The sequence below is a fragment of the Peromyscus leucopus genome, chromosome 13 (assembly GCF_004664715.2).
Source record: "Peromyscus leucopus breed LL Stock chromosome 13, UCI_PerLeu_2.1, whole genome shotgun sequence".
Taxonomy (NCBI): Eukaryota; Metazoa; Chordata; class Mammalia; order Rodentia; family Cricetidae; genus Peromyscus; species Peromyscus leucopus.
Genome location: NC_051074.1, coordinates 52407563 through 52420367, shown reverse-complemented (window position 1 = coordinate 52420367; position 12805 = coordinate 52407563). Strand labels below are relative to the sequence as shown.

General features: G+C 42.8%; 1 protein-coding gene across 1 annotated transcript in view; it reads left to right on the top strand.

Annotated features, from left to right (window-relative positions):
• Positions 1-1028: 1028 nt before the first annotated feature.
• Bmpr2 (bone morphogenetic protein receptor type 2) overlaps positions 1029-12805 on the top strand; it is a 117683-nt gene continuing 105906 nt past the window's right edge. The window contains exon 1 of the mRNA XM_028860384.2: positions 1029-1347. Coding sequence (XP_028716217.1) covers positions 1272-1347 — 76 coding nt within the window. The 5' untranslated portion in view covers positions 1029-1271. The remainder of the gene's footprint in view (positions 1348-12805) is intronic.

The window sequence follows — 12805 nt, the reverse complement described above, 5'->3', positions numbered from 1 at the left end:
ACTCCCCCCTTTGTGTCTGGTCTGCTCGGAGCTGCTGGAGGGGCCTCTCCCCCACCCCCCCACTCCAACACACACACACACCCTACGGAGGGGCGCAGGGGGGGCTTTCGCAAGCCCGGCTGCCCACCCCCTTCCTCGGCCACCTACGTCCGTCTGCTTCCCGCCGCCCCCCGCCCTCGGCCCCGCGACGCCCGAGCTCCGCCCGGAGCCCAGAGCTGCGGAGAACGAGGCGGCGGTGGCGGCGGCGGCAGCAGCGGCGGCGGCAGCAGCGGCGGCAGCAGCGGCGGCGGCTTCTTCTTCTTCTTCCTCCGGCTTGGGTTGAGGGGGGGTTCGCTGCCTCCCGAGCCATCGACGGGGAAGGAGACCGCGCTTCCACGGTGGAACTGACTCCAGGCGAGTGCGAGCGGCGGGGATAGCCGAGGGCGAGGCTCCGGGGCCAGCCCCGCACCACCCCGCGTGCGCCGCGCGCGCCGGGGCGAGCCGGGGGCGAGCCGGGGCCGCCGCGACCCTCCCCTCCCTTCCTCCCTCCTCCTTCCCCCGCGCTCCCGGAGGCCCGGGCCTGCGCGACCCTCGGAGCGCGATCGTCGCCAGGAAGCTGGTGGGCTCGCCCATGGAGGCGGGCGCACCTCTTTCCGACCCCGGTCGGCGGTGAGGATTTGGGGCCGTGGAGATCCGAGGGAGGGCGGCCGCGACGACGAAGCGAAACTTTTCCCCGGAACCCCGGCTTCTGTCCTCCGCCAGTCCCGAGCGATGCGACTCGGGCGGCCGGGCGCCGCTGCCTCCTGCCCCGCTTCGCCCTTCCGGCGGTGGGGAACTTGTTCTGAAGCCTCCGTGGCCCCCCATCGAGTCCCCCCGCCCTCCATGCCTACCGCCACCCCCCACCCCCCGGCACCCTGGATATGTTTTCTCCCCGATCTGGATATTTTTTTGATATCGTGAAACTACGAGGGAAGTAATTGCGGGGATTTCTTCTGGGGCTCTCCCTGCTTCGTCCCCACGGACATGCCTTCAGTTGGGGGAGCCGAGGCACCCCGTCCGAGGCGAATGGAGCCCCCCAGCCACGAGGGAGCGAGATGAAGGGAAATCCTGCAGTGGAATGAGAGCTCTCCATCTAGGTCCTCGCATCTGCCATTTGTCCTTTCAAACTGCATTGTAATCCGGGCAGGATAAATCAGACGGAGGGACGAGCAGCCTCCTGGCCGGATTTCTCCGCCCGAATATACTTTCCAGATTTCTTTTCTTGGCCCTCCTGCTTCTCGACTGGCCCAGGGATGACTTCCTCGCTGCAGAGACCCTGTCGGGTGCCCTGGCTCCTGTGGGCCGCCCTGCTGGTCAGCACTACGGCTGGTGAGTAGCCCTGGGTGCCGCGTCCGGGCTCCTACCCCAGCGGGTGGCGAGGGAGGGAGCCTGCAGAGGCCGAGGCCTGTGCTCGCCCTTCGCAACGTGTGCGCTCGGATCCCCGTGGAGGAACCTGCCAGGGAAATCACCTTCAGTGTTTTCCTGTAGTTTTCGCGTCCCCACTCCCTATTCCCTGACCCCTCCCCCACGGGAGGGGGGGGGAAAGACATATTGGGTGTGGTATCTTGACATTTTTAGCTGTGAGGTAATGCAAGGATTAAAAATAATATTTTAATCGCTAGTGAACTGTGTCTATTAGAAGATTTTGGAGACAGAGCTGTTTTTTTTTTTTTTAATGTAAAGAAGCAGATTTGGTTTACAATGAAAAGAACTAAACACGCACTTGATTGAACCTTATTTTTACGTTTAGATCACTCTTTGGGAATCCACGTTACTTTTCGTTATTTAAAAATGTTACCTGATGAATAGAATGCATGTTGGGGAAGCCAGAGTGTGAGAATCTTGATACATTGTATAATACTGTTTGTTGCTGTCGTCATTAATACTGTTTTGCTCCCAAGAATCTTAAGTATTCTCTGTCTTTTCTTCCTGGACATTTGTACTTTGTATGCTTTCGGAATTACTGCTGGGCACACAAGTGTTTTGATAACTTTACTATTAGTCATCTGGCGTCTGTTGGCTTTCCTGTCATTGAGACAACTTTGACCTCGCATCAGACTTCTAGGAGATTTGACTCCTGAAAGTTCTTTGACATTACTAACGTGTGAAAGGAAACCGTACTCCCCTTTCCTCTGGCCATTTCCCTTGTAATTGTCAGTCGCCTTGAGAAAAAAACTCGTTTTTCACATTGCAGTTATTTTCAGGCAACAGTTTTCGTGCTTTGCTTTTAGAAAAATTCAGGAATGAATTCTTAAATTAGTCACATGAAGTATGCACTTAAAAATGAGTAGACAGAGTAATAGTTTTCCTATTTTTTAAAAGTAATTTTCACATTCAATAAAATGTTCATTGTTGTAATAGACACACAAGTTACTTGTTTAATTTTCATTTTAAAGCTCTGTCCTGGGGAAATACTGAAAGCAAATGTGAAGTTTCCTTCACATTTCCTGTTACTCTTGTCTATTGTAGATTAATATTTAGTATTTTATATTTTTGATTGTGAGCTTAGCTTTTAATGACTGAGCCATCTCTCCAGCTCATTATATCTAGTATTTTTAAATAGTAAGTCTATGTAGTGTTAAAAATCATTGGAAGATCTGACTTGATTACACCTTAAAACTTGATGCTTTAATATTTTTGATCATTTCAGTTCTTTTTGAAGCAAAACTGAACAGTTTTTCTCTAAATTTCTTTGTTAGCTGTTTAAATCTCTAGCCACAAGTCATGTGGTTCCTGTAAAATATGAAAAGAGTAAAAATGGCCTTGACACGTAAGCAGCCATTCTGCAAGCAAAAATATAAGAACATTTTGTTTTTTTTTTAAATTATTTGACCTTTTTAGAATGCAAATTCTCATAGTGTTGTGCTCATCATTCTGTGACCAGAACTGATAAAATCAGAGAAAAATAACATTGATTTCAAAATAATTTCTATTTGGTGGTAAATGAATTTTGTCCTCTTTTAAAAAGGGTCATATTTAAAGAATCCTTGTATAAAAGGGATTTTTTTTAATCTCTCTCTTTTTTTCTTTTCCATGTTATAGTCCCAGATGATGGAATTTTTGAAGCTGGATTTCAGAGCTGTAAAAGCTGGTGTTTACAGAGTACTTGCTGTGCACCAGCAACTATTAAAAGAGCTTTACATATATTTTCTTCTCTGATCCTCCTGACAATTCTGTATCCTAGGTTTTTATTATTATTCCTCTCTTACAGAGAGAGAGAGAGAGAGAGAGAGAGAGAGAGAGAGAGAGAGAGAGAAAGAGAGAATTAAGTACAGAATTTTAAGTAACTCATCACAGTAACTTGAGGATTATAGCCTGCATCCTTTCCCACCTCCTCAGTGCTAACAGCAGTAGAGCCAGCAACAACTTCTTTTCCCTGTGATTGGAAAATGACGGTTCAGGTACTGGTCATGCACTGCCATGGTTCTGAACGTGTAAAAACTTTGTCTAACAGGTGGATCTCTGTGAGTTCAAGATGGGCTGGTCTACCTATTGAGTTCTATCTAACCAGGGCTACATAGAGAAACCCTGTCACAGAAAAACAAAAACAAAAACAAAACAAAGAAACAAAGCATAGCAAAAAACCAATCAACCAACCAAAAGCCAACAGCTTTGCCAGATAGTGATTGACTAGTAGTGCGGCTCCATCAGGTATCAAGGGACTAGGGAGTGTCTGGGTAGATGTGGTGTCTATGGATGAGTTGATGTGACTGGTAGGTGCGATTAGTGCACTTGAGTGGGAAAAAAATAGTGCAGACTAAGATCTGTGTCATTCTTTGGAATCTTTGTCATCTTTGTTGGTGGCGGTGTTTGTGGCAGTGTGTCCTGCAACTCTGTGAGGTCTAGGTTGGATTCAAGCTTTTGTCCACACTGATACTCTCCTGCCTCAGCTTCCCAAGTGCAGGGATTACAGATTGGAGCCACCAAGTCTGGCTTACTAGATAATTTTCTAAAAAAAAAAAAAAAATTCCAATTTTGTACATACCAACTATTCTTAGAATTAAGGAGTCCAAGAATTAATCAGAGTAAATAAATTATTTTAATAAAAATTAAATGTGCTGCTAGCTTTAATTAGGCAATTCAGGCTTGCTTAAGGGTCAGCTTTGTAATACAATTGAAATAATTTTCTTTCCATATTTCGGATTTTACATCTCTTCAGATATAATTGTCTAAAGTGAGAGAATCGTCTCTCGCGTTACTGAGTGGTTAGTGAATTTTGTCAAGTAACTGCAATTTTAGTTATCTTCATTTGTGTTTCCCAGTTTGGACACTACAACAGTTAGTTAGTTGCCTGAGGTTCTTGATAAAATGGGTATTTTTTTTTCTCTGTAGTCTAATTATACTGAATTATACAACATACTTTTTGTAGGGGAGGGAGTTTTTTTTAACCCCAAAGAGTTTTAAAGTTTTCGTTTGAGAACAAGTGGTTTATATCATCAGTGCTAATTGATTCCAAGTATGGTGATTTTCTGTTACAAGATAATTTGCAGCCACACGGTCTTCATACCATGTAACAATCATTTATTCCATTTTACCTGTGTCTCGTGGGCCCAAATCTGGAGGAGCATGTGTCAGGGCGGTGACAGAAAGGCAAGAGGGCAAGCCCATCCCCACTGCACATTTCCAGACTGTTCTGTAACGTCCATTGGCCTATCAAATCATAGCTCCATGTGAAAAGACAAGGTGTATGAAATATGCATATTCCGAGGCTATGTATAGTGTGTGGATGTATGGTATAGCCACAGAGGAATGAAGAATTCAGACTCCAGTCCCCCTCAGAGAATTGGGAAGGTAGCCGAGGGAGGGTGTTTTCTTACCGTGTGAAGGGCTTTTGCTGACAGTCTACAGGCTTTGGTTCTACATCCCGGAGTATCTCCTGTGATGTGAGTGTTGGTGTTTGTGCAGTGTGAGATGTCTCCTTCACAGGGCTACCCCTTTCCTACTTTAAAGGCCAATAGTTTTCTTTACTTTTGGTTGTGGAGATCAGGAGCCCTCTGCCACTGAGACACAACACTAGCTGAAGGCCAATTTGTTTTTGTTTTTTAAACATTTAAGAGAAGAGTTTGAATATTGGTTTCTGATGGGTAAGTCCTAGGCACTAAGTGAAGATGGAGTAAATGAGTTAATTTTATTACTGGCCATGCCACTTACTTTGGCATCTACTCATGCAGCTTTGCTGTTGAGTATCAGTTTTGTGAATTGTCTTCTCCTAGCTGATAAGTGTAGACACAGTACAGAATTCAGCCAGTCAAGTGGGGTGCACGCCTTTAATCCTGGCACTCAGGAGGCAGAGAGGCAGGCAGATCTCTGAGTTCTGGGACAGCCAGGGCTATGAAGAGAAACCCTGTCTCAAAAAAACCAAAACAATAAAACAAAACAAAACCAAATCAAAAAACCAGGGGCTGGAGAGATGGCTCAGCGGTTAAGAGCACTGGCTGCTCTTCCAAAGGTCCCGAGTTCAATTCCCAGCAACCACATGGTGGCTGACAACCATCTATAATGAGATCTGGTGACCTCTTCTGGCCTGCAGGCAGAACACTGTATACATAATAAATTATTTAGTGACAAAGGCTTTGCTCACTCAACATTACATGTTAGTTTAATTTGTATCTTTATTTGTTTATTTGTTATTTTTGTGGTGCTGGGGATCAAGCCAGGCTCTTGAGTGTGACAGGGAAGCACTCTTTCGGGCTGTGTTCTCAGCCTTGTATTTTATTTTGGGCATTTTACTTTCTTCCTGCTTCTCACCAAACCAAAACTTGTTAGTTGAAAGAAGTGCCTGTGTTTTTTAAAAATGACTTCTAATTTAGTTCCATACAAAGCAATGACCTTCACTGTGGCATTGTCAGACTTACATATAATTATATAAAAGTGGCTTTTTTCTTTAAATACTTGATTATTTATTTTGTGTGTTTATGCTTGTGAGTGTGGATGCACAAGCAGAGACCAGAGAGCATCTTTTCAGGGTTTGGTTCTCTCCGTCCACCCTGTGTTTTGAGGACGAATCTCTTGTTATTTCTGATGGTGTTTTTGTGCTGTGTGTGAGCCTCCTGCTAGTTCTCTTGTGTCTGTCTCTTGTTGTAGTAGAGTGCTGGAATTACAGATGAGAGCCACCACATCTGGCTTTTTATGGAGTTTCTAGGGATGGAATTTAGGTTACCAGGGTTACACACTGAGCCATTTTGATGGTCCCTAAGTGGTTTTAATTTTCATACGTTTCTATGATTATTGTTGATGAAATATAAAAGGATTAATGCCAACCTATATTAGAGAACGTTGGTTTGGTTTTAGTTATCAACTAATATTCTATGGCGCTCCCCTCAAGGTGAATCAGTTATATCTATTACCTTTCTATGCACAGAATAAGAACTGGATTCTAATTTCATTGATGCTTGTTGGAAAAACACAGGGGCTGAATATCCAGAGATTCATTCATTATATCTTTTGTAACACACATAGGGACTTAATACATACTACAAAACTGTGTTCCCTTTCCTGTTAAATTTTCTAGTTTTTGTGACGAGGTCTCATGCATGATGTAGCACAGGCTGGCATACAGCTTCCCTCGGTCTTTCAAATTCTGAGATTATAGACATATACCATGTTTGTCCCTAAAACCTGGGTGTGAATGAATTTAGTCTTTAGCCCTTCTCAAAAGCAATGAAGAAGACTGAGTATGACAGACTTTATCTGCTTGAGACAAGGTCTCCTGTAACTTGGCTGGCTTTAACTTGTAGAGCTGAGGCTGTTCCTGAATTTACCTTCCACCACCCCTCCCAAGTGATTAAATAAAAGATAGACTTGTTTTAAAAACATTTCTTTTTTGATCTGTGAGATGGATAAGAATACATATAATTCATGAATATCTTCTGTGGAATTAGAAATAAGCTGTTAATAAATGACAGGATTTTAAAAATTACTTATTATTTTATGTGTATAGGTTTTTTTGCTTGCATGTATGTCTGTGTACCATGTGTGTGCCTGGTGCCTGCTGAGGCTAAAGGAGAGAGTTTATAGATACCCTGGAATTGGAGTTACAGAGGCTGTGAATCACCTACTATGTAGGTGCTGGGAATCAAACTCGGTCCCCAGGAAGAGCAGCCAGTGCTTTTTTTTTTGTTTTGTTTTTTGTTTTTTGTTTTTTGTTTTTTTTGAGACAAGGTTTCTCTGTGTAGCTTTGGTGCCTGTTCTGGAACTCACTCTGTAGACCAGGCTGGTCTCGATCTCACAGAGATCTGCCTGCCTCTGCCTTCCGAGTGCTGGGATTAAAGGCATGAGCCACTACTAACTGGCTCAGCCAGTGCTTTTAACTGCTGAGCCATCTCTTCAGCCCTGACAAAAAGGATCTTACTCATTTTTAAATTAAGCAGGTATTTTATTAGTATTATAAAATAATTTTATTTTGAATTTGCTTGATATAATTATAGTATAAAGTATATTAAAAAGAATGTATGAATTTAATCTTTATGAAATGAGTGCCGTGTAGTATGAAAAGAAATTCATTAGGTAATAATTTGACTTTTGTTTTAAATAAGAAAAGTGATCAGAGAAGAAAATATGACCAGTGTATTTTCAAAATCTCAGTTATTTCACATTTTAGTTATCACTTGTTTGTCATGTAAGCTGTGTGGATTTAATGATTTCTAGAAAATATGAATTTGTTTTGAGACTTGGACAGAAAAACTTTAGGATGTATTGCCTTAACCACACTTGTATATACTCTTGATTTTGTTGTTAATATAGTGCTTGACAAGAAGAGTTTAACTTTTTACAGTTTGTTCCAATGTGCGTGGCTGGAGTGGTCAGGAGGGTAGGCAGAGTAAGGATAGGTGAGGTCTAGAAGGGAGAACTGAAGAAGTACCCAGCCCGCAAACATCTCTTTGCATCCTGTTGTGTGCCGTTATTTTGTGACTCTTGGAGGGTGATGAAAGAAGAGGCTTGCCTGTGCTCAGCCATCTCCTGCCGGATGGCTGTTACCTCATGATGGGGAGATGCAGGGCAGACTGCATGCTATTGAAGCAAGGACTGGACTGTTAGGATTTTAAAGTTTCTTTCTGCTACCTAGCTATTTTGGTTTCTCTGGGTATCTTTTTGCTCTTCTTAATTCCCTTCTAAATATCCCTCCCCCGTCCAGCCCTCTGTAAAAAGATCAGTGAAAACAAAACTTGCTGGCTTCCCTATCCCAAGCGTCTTTCTTTCTGCTGCTTCCCAGTCCGATGCCGCCAGGACTACTTTCTTTAGCTTGGTTTTCAAGTTAGCGTCTTGCTGTGTGTGTAACCCAGCTAGCTCGACACTCCTCACTCTGTAGCCCAGGCTGGCTTCTGACTTGGGGCAGTCTTCCTGTCTCAGCCTTTTTAGTGCCGTGAACACCGAGTGAGCCACCACACCCCGCTAGCTGTAGTTTTCTGATTGGCAAGTCTGGTCAACTTGCAGCTTTTGGAAGTACGTCTCCTGAACTCCTTTCTGCTGCTGCTCCTCTCCCTGCTGATTTTCCTCTTTGCTGTTCCTCTCCTAGGCTTTAATTATCTTTGAAGTAAAAGATGCCTAAGTGAAGTGTGCAACTAGAATATGGAAGTCCCGAGTTCCTGCTTCATGTTACTGCGAGTTTACTTTGTGCAGATTCGCTCTTTCGGCATTTGGGAATAGAGGGCGTGGCCTAGATGACACTGTACTTAGGCAGTGTTTTTGCATATTGAAAGAGAAAATGTGCCAGGGATCCACATAATTATTAGTAGGTATATAAGTACTTTGAATGATATATTTGCTTGTTATGAGAATATTTTTTTCTTTCTCTCACACTGATGATGGTCAAATTCTATAAGTCCTTGTCTACTCTAGGCAAACTCTATCCCACTGAGATACACTGCAGTCCCAGTATTTCAAATTTACCTTAGATTGGGGAGATTTTGAGGCATTCTAAAATTGTAACAAACTGCATTGAGAAAAACATAATTTAACTAAACATGTTTTATATTGAGTGCAGATGTTGAAGTAGCCTAATGAAAGTGTAGAGAAGGGTTCTGTAGGGCTCTGCTCTAATAAAAACAGAAGAGTGGTGTACACCAGGTACGCAAGGAGTGCTCTGAAAGAGTATCCTTGTATCCTCAAAGTTTAAGATTGGAAGTGACTTTAAAATGTACTTTAAATGATTAGAAGCTTAGTAAAGATTAGTTTATCTACGCCGGCGGTGGTGGCACACACCTTTAATTCCAGCACTCCGGAGGCAGAGGCAGGTGGATCTCTGTGAGTTTGAGGCCAGCCTGCTCTACAGAGTGAGTTCTAGGACAGGCTCCAAAGCTACACAGAGAAACCCTGTCTTGAAAACAAACAAACAAACAAAAACAAAAAAAACAACAGGAAAAAATTAGTTTGTCTGGCTCGGGTGTGGACACCTTTAATTTCAGCACTGGGCGTGCAGAGGCAGGCAGAGGGTGGAGTTCCAGGCCAGCCTGGGCTATGTAGAGAAACCCTATTTCAAATAAACAAAACAAAGAAAAGATTCGTCTGCTATCTCGTCTGCCATTTTTCTTCCCAGTCTTTAAATTTAAAGTAAATAATGCCAAGGTTAGTTTTAGGCCAGTCTTTGACCCAGGTGTCATATATTTTAAATCAATAAGATCTAGTTAATTATTTAAGCTTTTTTTTTTTTTGGAAGCAGGATATCACTTTGTAGCACAGCCTGGCCTTGAACTCCTAGCAATTTTCCTGCCTCAACCTCCCATGTGCTGGGATTATAGGCCTGAGCCAACATACATACATGGCTTGATATTTAAACTTAGGTTAACATGGTTTTTGTTTTTTTTTTGTTTGAACAGTGCTGAAAATTGAACCTAGGACATTCTGTACATGCTAGGCAAGAACTTACCACTGAGCTATTCTCCAGGCCTTAAAAAAATTTAAATTCGGCTTTACTGATTTTTTTTATTCATTTACCGTATAATTTAACCACTTAAAATATTTAATTTAGTGGGTTTTGTTATAATATGTAAGATTTGCCATTTTAAGCTTTTTTTTTGAGACAGGGTTTTTCTGTGTAGCCCTGGAACTCGCTCTGTAGACCAGGCTAGCCTCAATCTCAGAGATCTCCCTGCTTCTCCTCCTGAATGCTGGGATTAAAGGTGTGCATTACTACTACTACCACTACCACTACCACCACCACCACCACCACCACCACCACCACCACCACCACCACCACCACCACCTGGCTCATTTTAAGGATTTTCAAATGTACATCTTCACAGTGTAAATTTGTCATAAGAGTTCATGCCTTTAATCCCAGCAGTCAGGTGAATCTATGAGTCTACAGAGTGGGTTCCAGGACACCCAGAGCTGCACAGAGAAACTGTCTCAAAAACAACAACAAAAACCTCCAAACAGACAAAACAACAACAACACAACCCACACACAGGATAGAACATTCTTTGAGTAGTACATCTAATAGGCACAGAAGGAATTGCATTAAAGTATAGGGTGTTGCCAAGGAATTATGAATCTTTAACAGTGAAGAATAATGTCTGGAAAGATGAAAGGTAAACATGTGATTACTTAGCACTGCTCTTTAAAGGTGCAATTTAGCATCCTGTTCTGTTTAGCACTATACCAAGCGTGAGTAGTTATACTTCTGTATGGTGAAATGTGAAGTGTGTAAAGGAGTTGGTCATATGTGGGATTAGCTGAGGCCGTCTCTTCGTTTGTGGAAGCTATCAGAGTGAGGAGGGTCTTTGTGGATTACTGTATCCTTTCTGGAGTGGTACTTGTATAGTTCTTTCATTTTGACACATCATGGAACCTGAATCACAATAGAGTCACAGTGAGTTCTGCTAAGTGATATGCGTGCAAGCATGGAGTTCAGAGGACAACTTGTGGCCGTTAGTTCTCTACTTCCACCATGTGGGGCCTTGGGATTGAACTCAGATGATTATGCTTGGAGGCAAGCGCCTTTATCCACAGAGCCATGTCTAAGACTCTTAAAATTTGTCATTGAGTTTTAATTAGTGCTCAGTACTTTGGTTTCTATGGAAATTTGGAGCCGCTTAAGGCTACAATACTCACTTAGTATTTAATATAAGCCTAGAAATGTTACCGTTTCTTTCTGTTTGTGGGTTACAGGAATCAAACTCAGGTCTGCAGGCTTGCTCAGCAAGCATCATTTCCCTAATCTTGTATATATTTTCTCTTAATTTTTTTGCAATTTTGGGTTCAAAACTAGGGCCTTACACATGCTAGGCAAGCTCCACCGTCGCCTAGCAATCTCTGTACTACTCTTAAAATTGCTCTAAAACAAAAACTACTCCAGAATAAACATTTGTGAAAAAGTATTCATGCTCATTTCAGAAATATTGGAAAATATCAGAAAGATAAGAAAGAATACTAGGGAAAAAAATCACAATCATTACCTAGATAGGAGACTTTTTGAATATCATACTCTGCCCCACCCCAGAGCTGAGCCTTGAACCCAGGGCCTTGCACAAGAGTACTACCCCAGACCCCTCCTTACATATCTTAATTTTGATTGAAATGTTTTCCATGCAGCCATTTTAAAGTTATGCTGTGCTATGGCATGTTGATGTATGTACATGTGTAGCCTTTAAACCTAGGTTTTATAATTAATTTGTAACCTGAATTATAATTAATTAATTTGTTTAAGACAAGGTTTCACTGTATAGCCCATGCCTCCTGAATGGTGGGATTTTGGTGTGTGCCACTTTTTCTTTGGGTTGTCTCTACTGACACTAGGTGATTTCATCCAGTCTTACGACTTTGGTTGGCATCTAGAGGCTACGTTTCAAATATATTTCTTTCTTAAGCTCATCTTTTTTTTTAACATTGAAGACTGAGTCCATGCATCCTTGACTTGTGTATGCTAGGTCAGCCCTCTCCCATTGGACTGCACCTCCAGCCCTGGGTATCTTAAACTTGTCCAGAACTGGACGGAAGGCTGCTTTCCAGTTGTCTGGTGTCAAAACCCTCTTGGTTGCCTTCGTGGTATGTGTGGATTCTGACGGCTGTTACCAGTTCCACTGTTACCCATGCATGGACCTGGAGTCACCTTCTGGGTGTTGGGAACTGAACTAAGGTCCCGTAAGAGCAGCAAATGCCCTTAGCCATCTCTCCAGCCCCCCAGCATTTCTTGAGCATTTAGTATATTTAAGTTCCTTTTATATTTACTGTTATCTCACTGTCCCCTAGACAGACTGAGCAATATTATTTTTTCTGTTTTCTTTTCCCGCGTGTGTATGGCTTAGCTTTGAACCCAGGGTCTAAAGTATACTAGGTAAGAGCTTTACTGCGGAGCTCTCAACCCCCTATTACTATTATTATTGTTTTTCTTTTTGTAGGTGAGTATACTGACTAAGTGGGGGACTTGAGATTAAGTTCAGGACTCTATTGCTCTACAGCAAAGCATTCATATAGTACACAGCGTTAGCCTGAAGGTATAAAAGGACTTGGAAACCATGTGCGGTGGCCTATAAGCTTAGCATTTGGGAATTCAAGGCCACTCTGGGAAACAAAATGAAACTGTGTCTCAAAAAAATACCCTCTACCCCCAATCAAATAAACAAAAAACTTGAACATGCTGTCAGTGTAGCTCCCTTGGTGTGTAGGAGAACGCGGGGCTTACTCCCTAACGCTGTATAAACTGTGGTGGTGCATGAGCTTGGGGAGGGAGGGAAGGAGGGTCAGAAGTTCAGTGTCATCCCAGGCTGCACAGTAAATTCAGGAGTAATCAGGACTGCATAAGAACCATGCATTTAAGCTGGGCAGTGCGTGCCTTTAATCCAAGCCT